The 23927-nt window shown below is 53.8% G+C and overlaps 5 protein-coding genes across 5 annotated transcripts; 2 read left to right on the plus strand and 3 right to left on the minus strand.

Moving 5' to 3' along the window:
* Positions 1–1661: 1661 nt before the first annotated feature.
* Positions 1662–4977, minus strand: BU26DRAFT_506966 (uncharacterized protein; the record flags this gene model as incomplete). The annotated part of the gene is made up of 4 exons (XM_033826963.1): positions 1662–2575; positions 2978–3217; positions 3681–3766; positions 3920–4977. The coding sequence occupies 4 exons, from the start codon at positions 4975–4977 to the stop codon at positions 1662–1664; spliced, it is 2298 nt and encodes a 765-aa protein (XP_033682792.1).
* BU26DRAFT_606639 (uncharacterized protein) lies at positions 4936–6510 on the minus strand. Its single transcript, XM_033835678.1, has 2 exons — positions 5723–6510; positions 4936–5669 (listed from the first exon to the last, which is right to left on the minus strand). Exons 1-2 carry the CDS (start codon positions 6110–6112, stop codon positions 5226–5228), a joined length of 834 nt encoding a protein of 277 aa, XP_033682793.1. The 5' UTR covers positions 6113–6510; the 3' UTR covers positions 4936–5225.
* Positions 6511–6659: 149 nt separating this feature from the next.
* Positions 6660–8047, plus strand: BU26DRAFT_520845 (uncharacterized protein). The gene is made up of 2 exons (XM_033829389.1): positions 6660–6915; positions 6969–8047. The coding sequence occupies exons 1-2, from the start codon at positions 6902–6904 to the stop codon at positions 7810–7812; spliced, it is 858 nt and encodes a 285-aa protein (XP_033682794.1). The 5' UTR covers positions 6660–6901; the 3' UTR covers positions 7813–8047.
* A 9070-nt stretch (positions 8048–17117) lies between these two features.
* On the minus strand, positions 17118–17695 carry BU26DRAFT_506969 (uncharacterized protein; the record flags this gene model as incomplete). The annotated part of the gene is made up of 2 exons (XM_033826964.1): positions 17118–17315; positions 17516–17695. The coding sequence occupies 2 exons, from the start codon at positions 17693–17695 to the stop codon at positions 17118–17120; spliced, it is 378 nt and encodes a 125-aa protein (XP_033682795.1).
* Positions 17696–21909: 4214 nt separating this feature from the next.
* Positions 21910–23266, plus strand: BU26DRAFT_606641 (uncharacterized protein; the record flags this gene model as incomplete). The annotated part of the gene is made up of 2 exons (XM_033835679.1): positions 21910–22625; positions 22674–23266. The coding sequence occupies exons 1-2, from the start codon at positions 21956–21958 to the stop codon at positions 23264–23266; spliced, it is 1263 nt and encodes a 420-aa protein (XP_033682796.1). The 5' UTR covers positions 21910–21955.
* Between the last annotated feature and the right edge of the window lie 661 nt (positions 23267–23927).

The raw sequence follows: 23927 nt of genomic DNA on the forward strand, positions 1-23927 counted from the left end.
CACCGTGGCGAGCGCGAAGTGCGTTGTCAGCGTGAGCAGCGCGAGGGAGGTTAGTGTGAGGAGGGCGGCGGAGAGGAGGAGCGTGGGAGGGGGGTGCGGCATTGTGCGGTTGGAGGGTAGTAGGGTGGAGACAGCGGGGGCTTCGTTTGTGCGGTTCCTTTCTGAACGTTGGCTGTCTGTCTGCCTAGGCTGCTGCTGCTGGCGTCCCCTTTCCGCTTCCGAAGCCGTGAAAGTGGTGAGTGAGGAGGCGGGTGAATGTATTCAATACCTCAGCTCAGCTCAGATCAGATCAGATCAGATCAGATAGATGGCAGGCACGAAACGAGGCGTGTGGAGTCGCCCGTGTCTGTAGACTACGGCTCGGAATGAAAACGCTGCTCGTTTCGTCCCGCGTCGTGCCGTGCCGTGCGGTTCAGTTCACAGTTCGCAGCCGGGCTGCAAAGGGAAGAAAGGGCGTTGTGTTGCGTGCGTGCGTGCGGTTGTTTTAGTAAGCGGAGGGAGTAGGTGGATGCCGTTTGTTCGTTCGGAGCGCAATATGATGAAGAAGAGGAAGCCAGTTGCGTGGAGAGCGGGGAGATGGCTTGCCTGCGTGGTGTGTAGTGGGGTGTGTAGTGTGGTGTTTGGATGGAGAAAATGGAGGCGGAAACGCGGGTGTTGAGGTGATCTGATCGGTTCGGTCGGTCGGGGGGTTGGGGAAGAAGAGGAGGAGAAGCCAGCTGGGAGACGGTTGGCTGGCTGGTCGTGATCTGATCTGAGCTCGAGATAGTACGCTTCTTGCCTGGCTTTTTCGTGCGTTTCTTCGCTTTGTGTCGAACGAGGCCGAGGTACTGGGTCGCTTTGACTGGGAACTGGAAATCGAAAACCGGAAACTAGGAATCAAAAAGAAGAACAGTCCGCGTATTGTCGTTTCTGCGGTATATGCAGCTTCTTCGGAACGATGTGTGTATTTCCAGCCGAGATATCGTCTGTAGAGCTTGCGGTTGTTTCTTTGCTTTGTAGTGGTAACACTAACTACTGCTTATGTAACGAGGATAACGGACGGCTAGTAGTAGCAGGCTCTTGCTGTAAAATATTCTCTAGATTTAAGGACCCGTATAGGTACAAGGTCGTACGTCTAACTGTACGTGTCACTGTACCGACCTGTGGAGGTCTCCAGGGTGCCCGTTGACGCTTTCTTTCTCGTGAGATGATAGGTTGGTGATGGGGAAGATTGTTGAAATGCGAGATTTGTAGAGACTGTTGCGTTTCGTGCGGGTTGGAAATGTGCGGTGTATATGTGGGGTTCTAAGATTGGAAACGGGCGCGTTGTACTAGATTGGGAAAGATTTACGTGGCTTTATAGCAGCCATGGAGGTATGCATAGGATTTCCGTCTGCGGCTTCTGATGATTGAATTATGTTTTTTTACGTGTCTACGCAGTGATACGAATGTGGAAGAGTTTGCGGTATTTATTCCGTGTGCGCGGCTCCTACGAGATCAGATTCACCCTAAACGATCGCGAGGTCGCAGCGGTATTTCTACAATCGCCAGACGCAACCATCAACTGTCTAAATTCTAACTACTAATTCCTCTACCACATCATCCCAAACTCCACCCAATATCCAATCACCGTAAGATCCACGCTGAGAACGAATCGCTCGAACTGGTTGGGAGCTACAAACCTACGCCATCCCCTTCCCCTTCTTCCTCCCCAGCATCTTAATCTTCTCCCTCAACTCAGTGTTCTCCCTCCTCAACACGCGCACTTGCTCGACATACTTCGCTATAACAGCCACCGCCAGCGACGTATTTCCCTTCTTCTCCCTCTTCTCCTTCCCATACGCTTCCGCAACCCCCTTATCTAGCAAGTCAATCCCATCCCGTACAACATCAAGAACGTTTCCTCCTTCCTTTTGCTCTGCGCTTTCTTTCTCCCCCTCTTTCTCCCCCTTTCCCGCATCTCTGGTATCCCCACAGTCATCAACCCACTTCCCAAAATACTCCCTCACCGCTTCCAGCACCTCGCCCAGCCGCTCCACCATACCCCGCGCCACACGCAGCTCCTCCTCTGCATCGCGGAGCCGCGCTACGAAGCTCTCGGCGCGCTCGTTGGCGGCTTGCTGCTGCGCGAGGATCGAGTCGAGCGTTTCTTGGAAGGGGAAGAAGTCGCTCGGAAGGTCGGTGTAGCTGTGGCTCGGGCCTTGGTAGGGAGTGACGCTTTCGAGGGCCATGACGAGGCGGTAGGGTGGGGGTGGTGGTGGTTGCTGGGCTGAGGAGGTGGCGGCAGTGGGGGCGGTAGCATTGGTGGGCGTGAGGAACGTTTCGAGAGCGGTGATGGGTGAAGGGGTGGTGGAAGGTTTGGCGTGCGCTTCTGATGTGGGCTTGGAAGATGGATCTTGAGGCTCGAGGGCGCTGGAGAGCTCCTGCTTCTCGTTGTTGTCGTTGGGGGTGGCAGGAGCTGGAAGTGGATGTTCTGGTGCCGGCGGTGTTGATGGGCGCCGCGAAATCTCCTCACAGCCTTCAAGCGAGGCATTCTCCGCTGATGTGCGCATGGTGATGTCTTCGCGGGTGGGGGGCATATCCAAGGCCCTGGAAGCTGCAGATAAGGTAACACAGTGCGTGTATCGAGAGGAGGGTGTTGAAGACCTGGCGAAGTGATGTCTCGGCTGTGTGTGCGTGCTGGGTGTGAATGATGAGCCGAACCGGGAGCGATCTTCGGGCAGTGAAGGTTTTGAAGCTGCTGGGGGATTCTCCTGCTCGCATCGAGTGGAACGTATCGTAATCTTTGGGAGTTCCTGCGCACAGTAAGTAAACACCTGCCCGCGTTTCGATTCCCACGGGCATTCGGTCTCCGCTCGCTGGGTGGACAAACGGGGAGAACACGCAGCTCAACTTATCACCATGTAATTAAATTCTAGCATATGAAATCGCACACCTACTGCAGAGCCTTCCCGTCTAGACAGCGGTCCTTGCGTATCTCACGCGGGTAGGGAAATACCCGTCTCGCAGACACTTCTCTCGTCGTCACGATGTGGGTCGGCGGTGAGGCGGGACAGCCGTCGAATCCCGTCTGTTACTGGATGGTGATGCAAGGACACCCTCTTTTCGGCTAGGAAGTGCAAAGGCCGACTGCGGTTTGCGAGTGTGAGACGGTGAAGCTCCCGACGGGTTTGAAACCTCTTTCCTGCAGCGTCCCGTTTTTCACTGTCCACGTACACCGTGAGGCTATTTCGGGAACCTTGGAACCCTCAACAGCAGGCTAATTGCTCGGCACCTCGTCGAGCTCTGGAAATAGACTTCATTCGCGCTGATCAATGGTGCTCGGGCTGACGGGATGATCTTGAGGATAGTGTTGATGGATGGAAAGCGTAATAGAGGCGATGCCGTTGAGGTTGACCCGCGTTATTTGATGGCTGGGTTTTGCTGGATATTGAGGGTTTGAGAAGGGTTCGGATCGGCAGAAAAGTCGCTGGTATAATTTTTGCTCGTTGCGATATTCGCCGTTGTCGTCTGCCCTGTGCTGGCGGTTACAGGGGAAGACACTACTGCAAATAAAGCTACTACACAGAGGAAAGCCGGGCTTGGGCGGAGTAGTCGAGCAACTGCTTGAAGATGTGGACTCTGAGATGCGTGCTCAATTGGGGATTATCTCTCTCGCTTTCTCGCTCTCGTAGTAGGGAGCATGGTGCACAGTCACGCACAGTTCCAGGTCCTCAGCTCAATGTGACTAAGAATGAGACTTCCCATGAGAGGCGACATACTCAATGCGAGCGTTTTCAGTTCGAATCTGTCAATCTACATAGCTACCCCCGCCGCCATGTATGCGCGCCCAAATCTCGATGCAGAACTTGCCTCAATGTTCCATACGGCAATTACCTCCCAGCCTGCACTATTCCATCTTCCGGAGGTCATATCACCACCCGCCAAGCACGCCACTCACAGAGGGCTCAAGACTATAGTCCAGTCCACCTCCTCCAGAAACCACCCCTTCTGCAGCTCCCTCACTCTCCGAAACCAATTCCTCAACTCCGCCGACTCCACTCTAAAATTCCAATACTCCTCCATGCGCATCCGCTTCCCATCATATAGTATGACGGCCCTTCCTTTGTTGTCCCAGCCCAGAATCTCCCAATCCATCAAGCGCAGCATAACCGTCCGCATCATCCACCACACCGCAACGCCCGACTCCTGCGCCATAGTCGCGCTCCAGCTCGCCCGCGGCACCTCGTCCACCTCGTGCCACTCCCACTGCTGCTGCTCCTCCTCCAGCTCGTATATCTCCTGCAGCAAGCCCATAGCGAACTCCTGCTGGGCCTGCCCGGCCGGCTCGTGCGTCGTCGGGTCGAAATGCCACGCCGTGCGGCTTCGCGGGCAGAGCACGAGCAGCGACCAGAAGTATCCGCCTGTGACACTGCAGTCGGGAGTCTCGCGCGCGACGGGCATCAGGACGAAGTCGTACTTGGGCGATGCTTTGCTGAAGCTTACGCTGAAGCATTCTGCGCCTTTCCCGACGCCGCCCACGTCTGAAAGCGTGCCGGAGCCGAGGGGAAGCAGCATCTGCACGCTCGGCGGGCCCTGTGTGCTTCGGTCGGCGGGGGGGTTTTCGCGGCGCATTTCGGCGGGACGCAGAACGTGGTTCTGCAGCTTGTTGCAGAAGGCGCGGAACATGTGCCAGGTGTAGTGACCGCCCTCTTCGATGGCTGCGATGTCACATGGGGCCATGGGAACGCCGAGGACATAGCCGCGGACGGGGCACAGGTCTGGACTGGCAGCGTAAACGTGTGCGGGAGGTGGGAGGTGTCTTGAGCTTGAGGCGTGCTGATGCTGCCATACCCGTGGGCGTGGAGCTGGCTGCCGGATGAGGTTGCCTGGAGGTGAGCCGGAGGTGTCTGCCCGCCTCGTAAGTCTGCCGGTGCTCGGGGGCGGCGGAGAGTAGAGACCGAAGTCATCATTCTCCTCGCCAGCTTGCTGTGCTCCCGAATAGTTGTAATTGACCATGGCGATGTGAGTGTACAGAGTGAGAAGAGGAGGAAGTAGCACAAAAAAATGGCCGGGCGGCGAAATTTGTTCATTTGCTCGCAAACATCTCGTGTGACACAAGAGCAAGCCCCACCTGATACGGCAACTACCTTGGGAGCTCCATGATACATGACTATCAAATGCTCAGCCGATCAAGTAACTGCGCAATCGAGACTCATATGCCACTTCAATCTGCATGTGTGCCTCGTGCGTTCTCGCCTCCGCCTCTAGCGAAGTTCGAATTCCTTGAATTGTTGCTCCAGAGTGTAGATTCGGTTTTCATGATCGTTGAGCCGAGCGTCATGTGCCGAGTGAGCCTCCGCAAGACTGAACAAAGACGCGTCTGCGAGGTTGTGACGCTGGTGCGAGGATAGAGCCGCAGATGTCAAGATGCCCGTATCGTAGTCGTGACGGGAATTGTCTTGTGCTGCAGTTGTGAGGAGACGAGCTGACTGGCGGGCTTCACCGATTTGTCGCGTACGGCTATTGGTCACATGCTGGCCCCAAACAGCGCTTCCTGGGGCCGGATCGAAGGCCAACAGAGTATCTTCGAAGTCTTCCACAGGAGCAGAATGACTTGGGGCGCTTCGGCGTGACGCAGGAGCGAGAACAGGGCCGCTCAGGGTCCTGCTTCCGTGGCGGATGCTGGCCCTTGGGGGCGCTGGAGAAGCCTGCAGGCCCAATGTGAGATACTTCGGATATACAAATGGGCTCAATAGCTTACTGTAACGGGAACGCTGCGTTCCCGCGAGGCTGTGGGGAGTGTCGGAGCCGTAGACGCAGATGCAGACGCCAAACGCGAGGCTGAGCGTCCAACGCCCACAGACGGTGACTCGACGGTCACGCGCATACCAGATCTCTCGCCAGAATCCTCCTCTTCCTCTTTGTCATCACTTTCGTCGCTATCATCTCCCTGCTCAGCAGTCTCGAGGAAAGTCGGTTTGCAGGCGGTTTCCGCATGCCTCTCCGGGTCACAGTGCATATCACATCGCTCCAAGATGTTAGGATTGCCCTTTGGACCGGGACGGGGGTGTTTGATGTGCCCTCCGCTCCTCTGGCATTGCCGTTTGTCCTTTGTAATGCCGGTACAGTGGGTGGCTCGGCGAGGCGCCATTATCGGTGGTGCGGTGATGCAGAATTAAAAAAGACAGAGCGTAGACTGACAGAAGCCAAAAATCGGCGAGAGACCAGACGGTAGCCGTTCTTTTGTGGTGAGCCGGGCCTCAGCCTAGCATCGCAGGCACTCAAAGAGGCCGTCGCTCTGAACGAAGGGGCAGCCAGGTACCGGCAACGCGGACTGGTGCCACTCCTGATTCACCGCCCTTATGAAGGTCGAGCTGGGCGCCCGGGCGACTGCATGCGCTCAATTCCGGGTGCGGTCATGGTAGCACCAATTCTGCGCCTTTCCAAGATTGCGCTGTCTCGCCTCGCCTGGCCGGTTGTTCGTGTGAGGCGAAAAGCAACGTCGAAAAAGCCGTCTGGATCAGGGGCAAGGCGAAGAAAGTAGAAAGTGCGCGGAAGAAGGATGTGGTTGAAACATGTCCATACCTGGAGAGAGACGTGACGTCGCTTCGGGACGCTGTGCCGCTTTAGGACGATCGGCGATCCGAAGCCTCCCACCAAAGCATCGAGCAACATCAACGGATGCTAGACAGCGATGCCACCGATACAGCTGGAACTCACATTACCACGACACGGCTTCAAGGCTAATTCCCCGTACCGAATGGCTGGAACGCCGACATTGATGGACGCCTCACACGCGCCAACCGTGGACCCATGCTTCGCTTTCTTGCAGACGGCGTTTCCCTCTCTGCCATGTGCACATTTCCCGCAGGATTGACTGCCATTACGATTTTCTTCCGTCCTCCCACGCCTCGAATCGCATGAGCACACTCACGTCAGGATGAACCGGCAAGAGCAAGTAGATCCACGTCCACATTGACATTCTCAACTAACCGCCTACACATCAGCCGCGTCAACTACCCGTTGCTCGGGCAGACCAGTCCAAGTCGCCAGACTGGCGGCAGGGGCAAGAAACCCTCCGGCATCCGCATCGCAAACCAACCAGCCGCCCGTCAATCCATGCCCGGTACCTTCCCACCCCACGACCAACCTCATCACGGGATCCCATCCTACGGCGGCGGTAACCCCTACACCTCGCATCAGCCACCGGGAACCACATACGATCCTGCACCAACTGGAGGCCCATACATCTCAGACCAACCTCCGGGAACCACTTACGGACCCAGCCCCTCCTATACATCACCGGGACACCAGCGCGGTCCTTCCGGCGCTCATCCTCCGCTTCCGATCAGCAACCCGTATGCACAACCAGTAGATGTCCCTGAGCGCCTCGAATCCCTCCGCCTCTCCGCCGACGACAGCACAGACGAATCCTTCGCCAAACTCCTGCACACGCTGACCCATCCCAACTCCCTCGCGGACATCCTTCCGCCCGCCCTCTCCACCCTCCAGCTCAACCACGTCCACACATCGCAGGAGCTCCACACCCAACTCGCCACCTTCCTTTCCAACGACAACAATGGCATCCGCGCGAGCAGCACCCAGCGCTTGGAGCTTCTGACGTCAGCCGTGGTACATTGCATCGAGAGGCTGAATACCACTGACCAGTGCTTGGAACGTGTTGCCGAAGCGGTCAGGATCGTGGGTCAGAGCATGGGAGCACGGCTTGCGAGGATCGAGGACGAGTGGGGTCTTCCGGGCTCGGAGGAGGGTGGACAGCAGCAGCAGGAGCAGGAGCAGCAACAGCAGAAGCGAGGCTTTCTCGATAGGATTTGGCATCGGGAAGTGTGAGGGACTCTGATAGTTTCGTACTGCCTCGGGACTACCGATCGGTCCGGTTGCAGTTTTCCCTACATCTTTTTCTACGGACACATCCAAGGGTGGCCAGCGGTGGCGGCCAATGGGATTACGCTGGGGTGTGGCGAGGACAGCGAAACTTCCCTTGCATCTCTACTCCCTTTTCCCTCGTACGTTGTGCCGCCTTTGTACTATATATCCAAGTCGACATTCATTCGCGTTGGCATCCTGCGTGGTTCTAAATTCCAATGCTGGGACTTTAATGTTTGTTGACGTGCCCTATCTTTTCAGATCCTCTGGTTGATGGACAGCGCTTGAAGCTACGATCCTCTTTCTGAACGGCGTATTCCAGCAAGCTTAACCATCGGGCCGAATTCCGCTAGGAGTGAGTCCGAAGGTGCTGTAGTATCGCGCAGCAATGCCGAAGGAAGGAGAATGTCCAGGGTTGTGTCGGGGTCTACGAGTGGTGGGCGGACGAGCAGTGGGGAAAGTGCCACCCGCGGCCATTCTGATAACGTATTCGGGATCAGTAAGCCTCGCTTCTCTCTCTTCCCACATCTCCTTTCTGACTTCTCATTTCACAATGCCGTCCCCCTAAATACCACAGCTTGATTCAACGCACGACGTTGCGCGGGCATATATCATCCAACTCAGACGGCGCTTTGGCCTCGTCCGGGAAGGCCTCAAATTCCGCCGCGAGCGGACAGCGTCACTTCCGCTTCGCTCATCGATAAGAAGAGCTCCCCTTTACGTGACGTCCAACGAGTTAACGACAACGGGTCAGGATAGAGGGAAGCCCTCTGGATTCCCGACGCCAACGACGGGAACGGCGGCAGCGAGAACAAAACGCTAAACAGCGTTGCCCTCGCCATGGCGAGTAACGCCGGCGCCATCAAATTCGCCGAGGACTTCAACGCGCAGACGCACCCCAACAGCATGTACTACAGCCCTGGCGGGCAGCACGTCGACAAGCCAGAGTCGGGGGAGTGACTGGCTCACATTACATCGCTACGTGCGAGTCCTTCCCAGAGTCGGCTCAGAACCATCAGCAAGTGCTCTCGCACCTTGACGTAGACTCCGGATACCCGTTCTACAAAGCGGCTTGACGCGTTGGCCGTTTGAAGTTTGCCATCTCTTTCACAATGTCATTGTTTGCAATCTCTTTCCCAGTTATTGTTTGCAATCGTTTGCAATCTCTCTCACAATGTTATGATTTACAATCTCTTCCACAATGTTATCGTTTTCAGCTGGTCATGCTGCACAAACATCCCTTCTTTAGCACAATCTAACCTCACAATCCGCCACTCCTTACAACGTATAGCTTAGCCCCCCAAGGAGGCACTCCCGTTGCTCCATCTCCCTCTTCACAGTGCACATACCGCCAACCCTAAACTCTCCTCCTCTTTCATCTCTCTCGGAACTCTCCGGCCCTCTTCATATCTGTATATACACAAAACCCATTGTACGCTGATATATACGTTCTTTACCCCACTTTTTGTGCCGATATATAATTATGCTGCCATATGCTGCCATTCCTGGGGGAACAGAACACACCCAGAGAAGCAGTGAATAGCAAAGACTGGATCTTTCGCCTGCTGCCTTTCAACCGAGTAAGTCTATTCTCTAATCTCGAAGCCGGACTCGCATCTGACTAGCCAAAATGGCAGAAAATCAGCATGATCAACACTCCGCTCCTGAGTGCTCGCAGATTGTCAGCCAGGTTTCCGAACTCTGTTCAAAATACCAGACCGAATACCGCGCCCGTGTCGACGCTGAATTAGCTCTCAAGACCCAAGCTACGCAGCACAAGACGGCGACGCTAAAACTTGAGTGTCAGGTAGAGGACTTGCAGGATGACGTGCGATCAGTACAGTCGGCGAACCGCTTGAAGGGTCTGCGCGAGAGGCAGCTAAATGTGGAGATTGGGCAGCTAATTCTGGCGAAAGAAGAGGTAGAAGGGAAGGCGGGGCGGCTAAACGAGGAGGCTGAGCTGCTGAAAAAGAATGCTGAGCAGTCGGAACGGAAAGCAGCGGCCTTGCGTCAGGACCTAAAGGATAAGGAAGGGGAGGTAAAGCAATTAGAAGCCAAATTGGCGCACGAGAAAAATAGCCATGCAGGAACTCAAGCCGATGTATACAGCCAAAAGGGCTTTATCAAGGAGCTGGACCGGGCCTTGGAGGCAAAAGACACCATTATCCAGACGCTGGAGGAGAACTTGGCGCTCGAGAAGGATCGCCATACAGAAACTAAAGCCGCTCTTTGCACCCAAACGGAGAATATCCAGCGGCTGCAGCAGGCCTTGGCGGACGAGAAGAAGAGCTGTACAGCAACTCAAGCGACTCTATCTGCCCAAGAGAAGCTCGTCCAGCAGCTGCAGCAGGCTTTGGCGGACGAGAAGAAGAGCTGTACAGCAACTCGAGAGACTCTATCCGCCCAAGAGAAGCTCGTCCAGCAGCTGCAGGAGGCCTTAGCAGATAAGACCGCTAAGGCTAGACAGCTGGCCGAGCGCGCTGAAGATCAAGCTCTTGCCCGTTTTCCTTCCCAATTGGCTCTTGTTACTAGTGGAGCCGGCATTCCCATTCAGCCTAGCCCAACCAGCATGCGCCCCCCCCGGCGACGTGGTATACCCGATATTGGCGATCCTCCGGCTGACTATAAAGCATGCGACGACGACAAGGAGACCGGTCCAGAGTCCAACGACGAACGCGCCCAAGCCCAACCAGATCTTGTTGCAAAGCCAGCAAATGATCGCCCACCTCGGCGACGCGGTATACCTGATATTGGCGATCCTCCGGCTGACTATCAAGTATGCGACGACGACGACGACGACAACCTCGAAGCTATGGAACAAGCCATCCTCGCCAAGGTTGAAGCGTCTCAGGAAGCCGTCATTGCCGCGCTTACGCTTGCTCTAACGGAGCAGACATCTGCTTTCTCAGACATGATCGAAAAGCGTGGTTTAGGCGATGCTGGTACTCATTCCGATATCCAGTCTGGTGCCGATGCTGGGCCTAGTATGGATGCTCCTGCTGCTGGTTCAGGCATGGAGACGGAAAAAGAGAGCACAGATGAGTTAATTGCTGTGATCCAAGACGCGATTCGGACGGCGTTCACTGAGGTACGGGGGCAGAAGAAGAGCCGGTTTAGGGAGAAGGTGCTGGCATTGGCTGGGAAGCGGTAATTCATTCGCTTCGGTGCCCTTGGGAAAGCCTTGGATGGGTTCTAGACTTTTCAGGGTGTAGTAAGATCATGGCGGCGCGCCCCGGAGGATGTAAGTTGGTCTGATCTTGCTTTCCGAATATAGTTATGGAATAGAAGGTTATATTATATAGAGGATACCTGTATGGAAGTAGGAAGAAAGTGAATTTGAGCATCCGCAACAAGGAGTACGCAACTTTTCATTAAATGTGAGCAGCCGCTGAATCAGAGCCCCAACGCTGACTCACATGTTTAAGACCTGAAACCTCAACTTACAATGCAGGGTACGTCTGTACACAGTGCCCGCCACTGGCCTCCGCCTTATTCCAAAATAATCAACGGTTCAAAACTAATTCCCCAAAACTCCGATCCGCACTATCTCCTAAACATTCTTCCTACCTTCGCCTTTCCTATTCACTCTCTGCCCTCTTCGCCGTCTCTCTGCCTTCTTCTTGTCGCAGTATTCCGCACCAACCCCAATGAAGTAGACTTCAGTGAAGACTCATACGCGGAAATGAATAATAGAGCACTATTGTACAGCGCTGCGTTGATCACAGGGCTTCACGAAAGCCCACCTTATCAAGAATCGACGAGCTCTCGATGACCGCTATACGCCTCCAAGTTATTCGCGATTACAGTACCACCGTCGTTTCTATCGGCACGAGGAAGCTCGTCTTGAATATGCAATATTCCTGGATAAGATACTGCAGAATCAAGGAAGCTGAGAACAAGAAGTGAGCCTAGGACCACGAAGACAGCCAGGTGCTCAACGACAGAACGTTATCTGTCTTGAGGAGTTCACCGCGGGTTAAGAGGATATACGTCGTTTTGAGGACACAGGTCGCCTTTCGAGAGGATAGTTTGCAGGTAAGAGATAGCTCTTCCAAGAGGGCTTTGCGGACCGCAGTTGCGCACTAGTCAGTTTCGTAATCGCTCGACGTGCAAGTGGTAGGGATGCATTGCCCGGAATTGCGAAGTTGAGATTGCGCGGCGCAGGTGCTCAATATCGTGTAGAAGCGAAGTAGACGCGTCCCCATCGAACTGTACTGATCTCCGCCATAGAGAGACATTCTCTACCTGGGAAGTGTAGGCCTTTCAAAGGCGCGCGGCTTATGGGAAGTCTACCTTTCTAACGCGGGCCTTCGCCATGATGGCAGCAGGTCGAAGTGCGCGCGATGGAGCGCCCCAAAACCTACCTTCTCCGCGAAGCTCCATCCACTCTAGCCTGATCATCTCCCTCGCGGGTTGCGTACACATACAGCGGCGCCGGCGCTATATGGTGTGCGTTGGAGTGCGCCTGCTCTTGCCGCATACCCTGCCTCCTCCCCCTATTCACCGCAGTCGCTCCACTTTGCATACGGTCCTTCTGATATGGCAAATCGTTGAGCCGATATATCAGTCACGGGAAAGGGGGAGAGCGGACATCAGCCTCACTCCTGCAGAAAAACTATTTAGAATGCTGCTATTTCTAATCAAGGGCTCGCCGAGAGTGCCTCCGCCAGCCCGTAATATCGTTCATGTCAACTCCTTTCTCATTTTATATCTTTTTACAAGGGAAACACCCCCTTTTTCTCTCCCAGGGGACCCTATATTTAAGTTCTGTGTGCATAAACTCGTTGTGGCTACTGGCCCGCCCTTTTCCTGGCACCCGGAGCAGCGGCGGAACTTGGCAATGTGAGAGACGAGAGTGCTCTACAGCAAAACCCAGCCAGCGCTATTTATGTTTCAGGGAAATGAGATCAAGCAGGCTTTTGCGGTAGGGAACTCTCCGGATTTAAGGGCTCGTCGTACATGCCTGTAGAGGTAACTTTATATAGTATTGTACCAAGGTACGCACCTGCAAAGGCCTCCAGGGTGGCCGTTACGCACGTCGTCATAGCTGGAGAATTCCATACCGCGAGAGGCAGGGTCTGGGCAAGCACTAGTAGCGATTTACGTCACCAGGACTCTCGGGTCGTATCCACGTTGCACTCACAACTGCGTACTAGCAGGCTACCAAAGACTGATAAACTGGGGATACGTGAAGGGAGTCTCTGCTATGTGCTTCGTCAGTCAAGATATAAAGGGATTCTACACGAACTTATCTAGGTATCAAACGCATTTAATCCGAAAAAGTACCCTTCATGTCCCGCCATCTAAACCAAAGGCCGAGGTGATCCAGGCGTATAATCCGAAGGGTGTTGGAGAGGGTGTGTTACATCGTCTCTTAACAAGTCGCCGCTTGCTTTGGGAAGCTGCAGTGATGCCTTGTGCGACGCAAAAACAGAACCACGGGACATTTTCGCAACAACCCATGAGACGGAAGCCGGCTCCTTCTCCCTTCTCAACACGCTCAGATCCATCGCTCACCTGGGCGCATAGTCTCGTAGACTCAACACTATAACCACACACCCATGTACTCTGCGATCTGCTGGATGTGGTGGTTGGAAGAGGGATCATGAAGCTCAGCAACAACTATGCTCCACGACTTCTTGCGTGAGCCCTGTCTTCCCTTCTGGAGACCTCATCACGGCTGATGAATCAGCGAACCCACGCCGAGACGAGAAGAGATGGAAAGGATGGGTAAAAAATAGGAAGCGAAGAACGGGTGATGCCTGATACATTTCGAGAAATACACTCGAGTTCAAGCGGATACCAAGGGTGGGGTTTTGGGCGCGATTTGTTGCTGGTAAGGGAAAGGGTATAGAGGAGGGGGCGAGAGGGACCTGGCTGGTCTTCTGCGGCTGCGAAGCTTTACTCCTGCGCTGCGTGCGTGCTGGCTTGGACTGCAGTACCCTCTCTCCGCGTTAGAGGAAGAAGAGTCTAGGGTAGAGGACCTAGAAGACGAGAGTGATGGCGGTACAGAGGTGGCGGAGGAGGTGAGTGTTAAGGTTGTGGAGTTGTTTGATTTTGACGGGGCGAGGCTGCGGCGTGTACCTTGCTTCGGCCTCACCTTCGTTTGTTGGCCCTCGGCGTGACGGCCTGGTTCCCCAGAGATTCTCCGCACACGTAGTTACAGTCGCATAGTAGCCATAGTAGGAGGGTCTCCTTGCCTCTCTTGCCCACCAGGAACAGCGTCGGCCCCTCCCCAGTATCCCTCCTCCTGGAGTTCTTCAGTCCCTCGTCCCAGATCAGATTCGAACCTAAACCTCTCGAGATACCTTCCAGTGCGGCGTGGACAAGGAAGGACACAAGAATACGGCCCGAGTACCCCTCGTTGCTTGTCTGCGGTATCTTGTGATCAATTCTGACTACCCGCTCCCACACCTATGGACAGTGCCGAACGCTTATAGCGGTAACTTCGAACCGAGACCGTGGCGGGCGCGTCGTGTAACGAACATCGTGCCTGTCGCGCATCAACTAATTACCGACTGCCGCCGTTGGAAGTTACACCGCAGGCATATTTCGTTAAACACAGCGTGACGGTACTGGGGTGGTCGAAACTCGCGTCACTCGATTTCCGCGAGAGCTTTTGGAGGCGCCAAGTCAAGGATTAGAAAGACCGTGCTTGCGGGAGGTTTGATATTACGCCTTAGGCGAGCGTCTGTTCGCTGGGATGAAAGATGAAGGAGGATTCATTGAGGGAGCGCTTGAGAGCCATGTCGTTTCCGCCCTTCTTGCAGCTGCTTTGCTGTCGGAACTGCCGACCCATGAGCCGCGGTTTCTTGCTGTCGCCACATTCGCACCCGCGGCGTACTTACGCCCAAATTCTCTCTACACCCTCTGTTTCCTACAGGGCCTCTGCAAAGTTGGGGAAACAATGCCAGCCCACGGGGGAGTACAAGGGCCGGCGACCGAGGATCAGATAACTATTTAAACTTCGGACTTCGGATCTCCGATTCTGGCCTCATTGTCACCATAGTGCTTGCTCGGCACATCGGCGTAGAAGCCGTTGATGGGGCCATATCCCTCCGATCATGCAGTTGATAGCATGTCTTTTGAACTGTGTGGTGTCTACACGACCGCAAGGACGAACTTTTCCGGCAGGTGTTTGCGTTTCTCGGCCATAGTCCGTTTTGGGTTCGGAGGTGCGAGCGGGGCGGGGATGGCGGGTGAAGGATGGCTGGGAATGGAGTTTAGGTTCAGCGTCGAGGGCGTCGTGGCGATGGTGATCCAAGTGGTGAGCCGGAGCGAGAGCTTCAAGTGGCGTCAGCGAAGGACTATTCGTTTTGGCTCAACCAGGTAGAAAATCGTGTCGGTCGCTGAACTGTTGACGATGACTTGTGGCGTCATTCTGACTTCTTCCTCTTAGAACTGGCGCTGACGTCACTTCTTTGCGAGTGCTCACGTACAGTTCCGCGTTTGGTATTCGGCGTTGCCCGAAGCTGACGAGTCCTGTGTAAAATGCTACGGCCGGCGAGATGGATAGTCTTCAGCAAGTATGGAAAACGGCATGTTTGAGAAACCCACGAATGAGCGTCTGCGTGCTCTAGTGTAGGAAGCAGCGCCGGGTAGGCATTGGTGTCAAGGAAGACCTTGCGTTTGATTAACCCTATTCGGGACTGTGCCAAGTAAGGTTGGGAGAAGATAATGGACTAAGATGCCGGGGATCTCCTCGGTGGCTAGCCAACATCGTCGACCGGCAGGACAACGCCATCTACTCCTCGCCAACATTCGAGCCAGCGGTAACGCAGAAAACCCGTACGATATTGCCTAGTATGAGCGGACCATGGATGCCCTCTCTCGGAAACGCCGCTCCTGCGCTCGTACAAGCCGTAGATGTTCTTAACCATTATGACGGAATTTTTTTCAACCCTAATCGATCGTATCCTGAGGAAATGTTCGCCGGCATCGGTAGACAAGGCTTGTGCTGTGAAGACTGTGGGAGAAGCAACTCGAAGCTAACATCCTTCGGTTGCGGCGGCTTGGTGAACCGCAGCGTAGCGTGACCGGTAGATGTAAGGTGAATGGCGCGGGACCAAACTCGGAAAAACCAGGACAGAAACAAGAGGGCCTATGGCGCCGGAACATTGGAGAATTGCGGATTTGCAGGCTCGGTATCTCTGGAGACTGAGCTGAAGCATGCAAGACCATTTCAGATATGAGTGTGGTCAGATTCTGCCGTCACTCACCCTCCCGAGGTCGGCGATTTGCCTGATCTGGAGCGTGCTGGCGATTCTGGCCACCTAAGAGGACGAGACTGCTAGCCCGGACCTGCCGATAACGGCTACAAGGGTTGTTATAGATGGTTCGACGCCGGTCGCGATAATGTGTTGCTTCTAAAGGCGCGCTGGTTGTATGAAAAGTTCGGCGTCCGCATCCATATTGGTATAGCGCATCCTGGAGGCCTCCGAAAGCCTTGGAAGCCACTCGAGTGCCATTGGTGCCGCATGAGCAGCATCAAAGGGCCGAATATGTAAATAGAACCGCCGGCGTTTCCTTACTGGGTTCTCGCATCTCTTCGTTGCTCGCCTTCGTTCTCCTTAAAAACACCAGGCGCGGTCGCGAACTTGGACTTGGCGCGGATCTTCTTACTGTAGAGGTACACCCGTCTTACCAGAAACCGCGGTGTTCTTCTCTAACAAAAATGTCGGAGGTGCAGATCTGGGCTCGGGCAAACAATCGCAATCTGACAAGATGAACTCCAAGCTCACTGACGTAAGTAGGGCCGGTATATGTAATGGCCGAGAGCCAATGACGCTGACAGAACTTAGCGGCAGTGATTCCTGAGTTACGTTTCCTTGGGGTCATGTTGGAGACGCTGCTGCTTCGTTTGGAGCATAGTAGATAGCGAAAATAAGCGATCGGCGTTAGACTGCATAAACGCAGCCCCGAATTTGCGCCGGCTGTACAGGGACACTAGGCTACTTCGGTTCACCTAATTTTGCGTAATAGACAGACTGACAACGCATGTGGATTCGAGAGAAATCATTAGCTGGGAAGAGCCGAGCCACATGGATGAGAACATGTTCGATCATCCCCCCAGCAAGAAGCCGCCATGCGAGCCCCAGCATCAGCATCGCTGATAGATTCCACCGAGAAGATGCTCACATGTTGTGGCAGATGAAGTAGAATACGCGAAGGAGAAGTTCTTGAAGACGTTCGACCGGACTACATGGGCCATGATAGAGAATTTCAGTCTGCCTTTCAAGATCAATCCCGAGATGGCGAGCCTTTAGTTCCTATGAAAGATTCAAAGACGTTCGTAATGTGCTGTCTCTAGACTTCTCTGAGCCGGAGCTGGAAAGAGCGCTGCAAGGCGTGCGCGCCTCTTCGAATTCCGCAAGAGTCCGCCGCATTTTGATAGACAGTGCGTGCTCCGTCAGGAAACAAGTCATGCCTAAGCCAAAGGCAGGAACAGCCCCAAGGTATCGTGCGACCTGTCAGGACCGTCGCTGCTTGGATATGTCAGTTACGAGGGTGGAGTGGTGCTGGCTACGCTCCTGTCCTCAACTACCATACTGCCCACATTGCCTGCAAGTTCTCCGAGCTTCCCGAAGGCGTCCGGATTCAAGCTTAATTCTCCTAAATGTATCGGATATAACAGACTCAGGGAGGTTAGCGGGGAAAATAAGCTTACAGGGGAAGATCGACGTGGGTGGAAAGGTCGTCGGCAGTGTATAAGAGCCCGAAAGCCTCGGGCTGTGCTCTTCAACACCGAATGAATCCGATGCGACTCCTTTCGGTGCCGCATTCTACCAGGAGGTGGCATCAAGGGATTGTTAAAGAAGATGGCTAGCTCGTTCCGTGGAGCTGACATGTTGAGAAGGGGAGAGAAGCTGGCGAGACCTTAGAGTAGAGATCCCCGAGAGCCTCACGCCCGTCTCAACCTGACTTTCGGCTCTTCCTTCCAAGTCGTGAGACCACTTCTTTTATGTTCACTGGTGACGTGCCTGAATGGGGCGAGGAGAGAATGAGGACGGTGACCTCGCTGTATCTAAAGAGCGTCGCGATTCCGGGCACATGACGGAGGTTATTTATAGGGTTATCTAGAATGCTGGGAGTCTTCGATGGACTAAGCTGGATAGAATGGATGTGAGTCTTCTATCTATGCTATACGTGCTGCTGGAATCGGCTGAGTGGAAGTATATCTGGGTGGAGATTGGATTAGATTGGAGAGTTGCTGACACTTCGCGTAATTCCGAATCGGATACCGAGGTGGAGCACAAGGTCGCCCGTTCTAAAAAGACCGTATCAGGCCCATAAGGGTCATTCCGAACGACAAGGCAGCCAGGCACGGCTTGGTTTGACCGGAGTATCCAGCTCTTGACTCGCTCTGGGAGATTCAGGGTATAAAGCATTGGTTATGAAATTGTCAACCAAGGAGAAGGCGAGATGCAGAGGAATTGGGGGCCAAGAGCGAGCCGAATAAGAAAGCTGGGAAAACTTGTGATCTACTAGGGCGGAGAGATAGGGGAGATACTAAGATTCTGCACACTTAGCCGAAAATTGGCGAACGCAGATTGCTCCCGGACGCCGAAAAGCCGCTGTATCATAGGTCGAGAAAGTAGTCGGAACGGAGAATGCGATGTTTGAAGGCCAAAATAGGGTATTGCGTCCCGCAAACGGAGATTGATGCTCTGAGTTGCCCGATGTCGTAACCCAAACGTGACTGAGCAAGATTCGCTGTGAGAAGATGGATATTGGCTGTATCCAGAAACGATAGCAGGGACGGCCTCCACCCTTTCCAGGCTGTATACTCAGGATCCAGCAATGCTACTGATCTAGCATTTAGGAGCGTATATTATGACTGAGGTATGAGAAAAGCCGACCATTCAAGTCGCAATGCTGTCATCCACCACCAATTTGAAAAATTCTTGCCAGCCCACGTCCGCCGTCACATGCACCAGTATTCCTCAACCCATACCTTTTCATGATGCCATGAACTCATTCACTGGGTTGCTGGTGCTGGACTTCTCACGTTGCGGATTGCCGCTGTGTAGATTGGGGCACCGAACGAGGTGAAGGAGTGCGGAGTGAGGCGGGCGCGCAACGGGACTATGGCGAGTGAGAGGGCTCAATATAGATAGAGATACAGCTATACCTGTGATGTCTCCGCTGCGCTGCGGCGGCCTCGAAACGAGAAAAATTTGATCGATCGTCGATCGATCTTGGCGAAGGGATGCAACGAAGGGAGCTAAGATGGGTGGGCTGACTTTAGCGCAGTGAAACGCATGTGGGTTTTTGGCTTTGTAGTTAGTGGGGTCAGCCTTGATTGGGATATGAAGCGAGGAACACAGCTATATCCATATCCCCGCCCAGGGCCATTGAAGTCCAGAATGCCGGGAGAGTGATGGTGTTGACTCAAATCTTGTAATACGGCGAACGAGACCGTGATGGTCTAAGTCTACCGAAGACATCGTTGATCCAAAGGCGAAGGAACGGGAAGAACGGGACTACGATTGCATCTAAGGTGGGCAGAGACTGCGGACACGTGAAGCAGTCTCAAGACGGGGTCGTCGAAGCGAGGCCGTCGCTCACAGCTGGCGAACCTGGAAGATAGTGAGATACGGAATTTTAGAACGTATCTGGTTGCCATAGGTATTAGTAGCGTGGTCGCATACCTAAGTGAGTTGGTAGTGCATGGGAGACGAAGGTGAATCTTTCGCACTAATTAACAGGATACCCGGCATTGAAGGGAAAGTGGGGAGAGAACTATCACTGGCACCGAAGTTATGCACAAAGCCGGCACTTAATACTCACCAGAACAGAGGACTGTCATTCCAAGAAGAGGCGCGGCTGGGTAACAGATTAGCATGCTACCTCACAAAGACGGGCGGGCAAGGATAGCGTTGCTTACACGAAGAGTATCGGTGGACACGCGTGAGGGACAATCGGACTTTGGGCTCAGTCCTCGAGGGTATCGTCCATGTCGCAACTAGAGGAACATGAGGAAGCTAATAGGAGCAAGGACAGAAACGGAAGAAACTACACGAAACGAGCAGCGGCGCACAGGGCGGCGCACAGGGCGGTAGCATCGGAACGTCAAAGACATCGACGATAAACATAACGTAGCACCAAGACTGTCACGGTTAGCGGCCTATCCTACTCTGGTCTTCGGAATCCATACAGTATCAAAAGCTGCCTCCTCGAAAAAAGATCGAGGACTCACAAATCCTTCCCACATTTTCATATCCCACCCCGAACCGCGGAAACGGCCACATACGGTCGAAGGTCTTTCCCTGCAAGCAATTTGCAACCCTCCTATATCTACCCGTCCGCCCTATACGGTCGGAAACGGTAGCGGCATTGTCGCTGGGGTGGTCGGAGAGCTCCAGCAGCTAGCAATTTCTCGTATCCTCCTCTCCAATCCGCGCTCGGCCAAAACGTCAGACCCAAGTCGAGGGATATCTGCGAGAGTTTACGGTGTGCTCACTGTGCGGGCGAGCAGGGGCTGAAGTTCCTGCAAAATAGGATTTTGGTAAAACGATTTCGAATGTTGGCGAGAAGAGAGGATAGACGAGTTTCTGCAATTGGTGTCTGAAATGCTAGAATATTTGTGCAATGTGACTCAGAGAAGTAACCGCTAGGTGTAGAAAGTCATTTGGGACGCCGATGCTCCTGCCGAAGACGAGGAGCTTCAGGGACCATTGGGTGTGGACAAGGCCGCCGTATTCGTTCTCCAATAGTGGTGCTCGACATCGGGCATTACGGGTGCTAGTGAAAGTTAAACGATGACTGTGCACCCAGCCCACGAACGCCTACTGTTCCCTCTCTTGCTTCGATGCCGCCTCCTGCAACCAGTAGACATAGGTCCTAGGCTGCTCGGCTTCCCAGGACTTGTATTTCTGTGGCACCGAGTTGCACCCTGCTTCAGCACGCTGTTTGGTCGCAAAAGACCCATACGCGGAGGGCAAACCATTGCACTAGAGGAAATGGGTAGCAGATGACCAAGTTGGTTCGGGCGAGAGAAGTTACCAGCGCGGACTTTCGTCGAACGAGGTGTTCGTTCTGCCGTGCACCGGGAACTTTATTGTGGCGCTGACCAACGTCTGAGCGGAACTGTGCAACTCAGGCACTAATGTCTGGCTTGAGCGGATGAATTTTGTTATGACGGAATAGGTGCTGGAAATGTCGAGGAAAAGCTTACTATTGGAAACGGAATGATGCAGGACAGGAAAGATGTGAATCGCTTGGTGCTCAACGGTCAGTCTCCGTCCTAATTTCACCATGGGATAAGCTGTCCGTATCAGAGGAAAGCCGTGGTAGTCACGGCGCCGCGATAGACGGAGGCTTGTGGCTTGATGTTGTCGTGATTGTTCGGGTTGCCGTTTGGGCGGACCCAAATTTGACGACGGGGAAAGAGGTCGATCAGTCGGACCCTGAGAGTCTTACCTGAAGTCGCACCCTCCTGAATCCTGTTCTCTCCATTTACCACAGAACATGTCGGATGTCAGTGGCTTCACGTTTTTGGCTGTAGCTGCGGGCAGTCCGTCATAGACGCAAAAGCTACGCCGAGGCTTACGGGTAGCGCACTCACCTATAGTCAAAGGTGTAGACCGTATTCTAATCACCACCGCTCTGATGACATCCCGGAGCGCTGGAGGCTCGTCTTCTTTGATAGAGTGTGGTTGACTTGCCAGAAAGAAACCATGCGTCCGGAAGAAATTGACGGTTGTAGCCGCCTCGTGCTGCGCTTTCCCCGTGTCGTCCGTCTCTTGGAGAGTGAAGCCTGTCAACACTGGAGTCTTGGGAGCTGTACCGAGCGATTCGATGACGTTATCTCCGCGATATGATATTGCATACCAGACATACGGGCGGTCGCTCTCGGAACTGTGGACACTCCATAGAGGTACGTTTCTCATTTGCATTGGATTCTAGCGAAATGAAGTATGTAAATCCGGCGCGGGCATGAAGGGAACAGGATCAGGTGTGGACCCTTGGACGCTAGTGAGCCACGTGATGGCGGCAAAACGTCGGCCCGCTCCGAAGCCGAAACGCAACACCACACCGCGACATCACCACGACCGGCATCGCAATCACAACACCACGCATCCATCAAAGGCCAACCCACCATGCAATGAGGCCTACTACGCCGTCTCCCCGGCGCTTCTCCATCGCTGTGCCGACTACGCTGCCTTCGACGCCGCCGCAGAGTCCTCACGCCTCCAACGCGCCTACCTCCCCGCCGCCGCCGGCACCCACGTCCACCGTTTCCGAACCCACCCAAGTCGCCGTTATCCTGAGAACCCTCGTCGCACTCCGCCGTGGAGACGCCCAGGCGCCCGACCGGACGAGTTTCGACTTGTCGCCCCACAATTATACGCGTCTACAGGAGTTGCTTTCTCGCACGCCAGAGCTCAAGGCCTGGGTAGACGACAAGCTCCGGTATAATTACAGTGGGGAGGAGCAGCTCCTGGTCCTTCGGATGCCCGATGCTCGCCATGACCTTTTCGCACACATTCTGGAAGGCAGGCTAGCCGGCAAACTCCGGAAGCTCATCCCCGCTGATGACCCCCCCCTCCCAAGTGACCAGGAATCTGACCCTTCGGTTGAGTCGGAGTCATCAGTCGCCGATGAAGATCCACGCGAGCCTCCCAGCCGACTCCAGTATTTGGTGAAGTCTATACGCGCAGCGGGCACCTCAAGCGACCCAATCGGCGGAAAGAACAAGAAGTCCCCGGATGCCCAATTCTACTTCGATCATCCCACTTCCAAACATCCAACACTCGTCGTCGAAGTCGCGAACAGTGAGACGAAGGGCGCCGTTAAGCACTCGGCATACACCTGAATTGAAGAGACGAACGCCCAGACGTGCACCGTCGTGACCGTCGACCTACCGTACCAAGCACCCGCAGCACGGAAGAGTAAAGAAAAGGTGGATGGGAGTGCAGCGGCCACATATTCGATCTTCGAGCACCAAACTGTTGAGGAAGATGGCGAGATATGGCATAGAGCGGCCCCCAGGTGCGAGGATGTCGTCTTCCGCAAAGCCCACCCCAGCATACCAGGCAGATTCTGCCGTGTGAAAGGTGAACTCAAACTGAACCTCTCCGACTTTGCCCCGCGCCACATCCGCCATGACGATGACCCCAATCCGCAGGTCATCGTTGCCTACCGAGAACTAGCGGAGGCCTTGCGCGAAGCCGACGCCCTACAAGCGATCCGTGATCGAAGCTCCCCTACACCACCATCACCGTTGAAATGGAAAAGAAAGCGAGAAAGATCACCAGAGCAGCTCGGGGCAGCGGACGAAGCCTTCTATCAAAAGGAGGAAGATCGTCAGGCGCGCCGAGCGAGGACCGGCGACGGACCGTATCGGGCTTCGCGGGCATCTTCTGCGTCGGGAAGTCTTCCACGGACGAGACATCAGCGTGAGCAGGGAGGCTGAGATGAGAGCATATGATACCCAATGTTGTTTGTAGCGTTATTCGAATAGAATCACCTATCCCCGTTTTGATATCTTGCTTCTCAGTGCCTAAGTTAGCTATCCTTGGAACTCTAGGAAAGCCGCTAGATGCTGCGGTGATTCGTAAGCACACCTCGATAGTGCATGCACGAAAGGTCCAGGTCTGCCTCCCGACTTCGAGCAGACTTTATTAAAATCGCAGAGTAAGAAAAGCTATTAAGCTAACGTACTTTATTACTAAACTCTCTATAATTTCTTAGTAATAAAAATTAATAAAAATTAATCTATTTTTCTTAAATAACTAATATACTTTATAAGTAAATATATTATTATTAAGTAATAAGTAATATACTTTATAGGTAAACTATAAAAAAAGAATCTATATATAATTCTTTAGACTAAGCTAGTAGTATATTATAAGCTATTCTTTTAACTAAGACTAAGACTTACTTTTATAAGAGAAGGTAAGAGGTATACTTTAGGCTAGAATCTTTAGTAATAAAGAGGTAGAGGTAATAATACTATAAATTACAAGTTATAGTAGTAATTTAATAAATAAAGTAATAACTATAAGAAGCTATAAGAAGTAAGCTTCTTCTAGTTATATATATATACCTTTTTAGCTAAATTAGACGCTAAGACC

This window comes from Trematosphaeria pertusa, assembly GCF_010094035.1.
Source record: "Trematosphaeria pertusa strain CBS 122368 unplaced genomic scaffold BU26scaffold_9, whole genome shotgun sequence".
Classification (NCBI taxonomy): Eukaryota; Fungi; Ascomycota; class Dothideomycetes; order Pleosporales; family Trematosphaeriaceae; genus Trematosphaeria; species Trematosphaeria pertusa.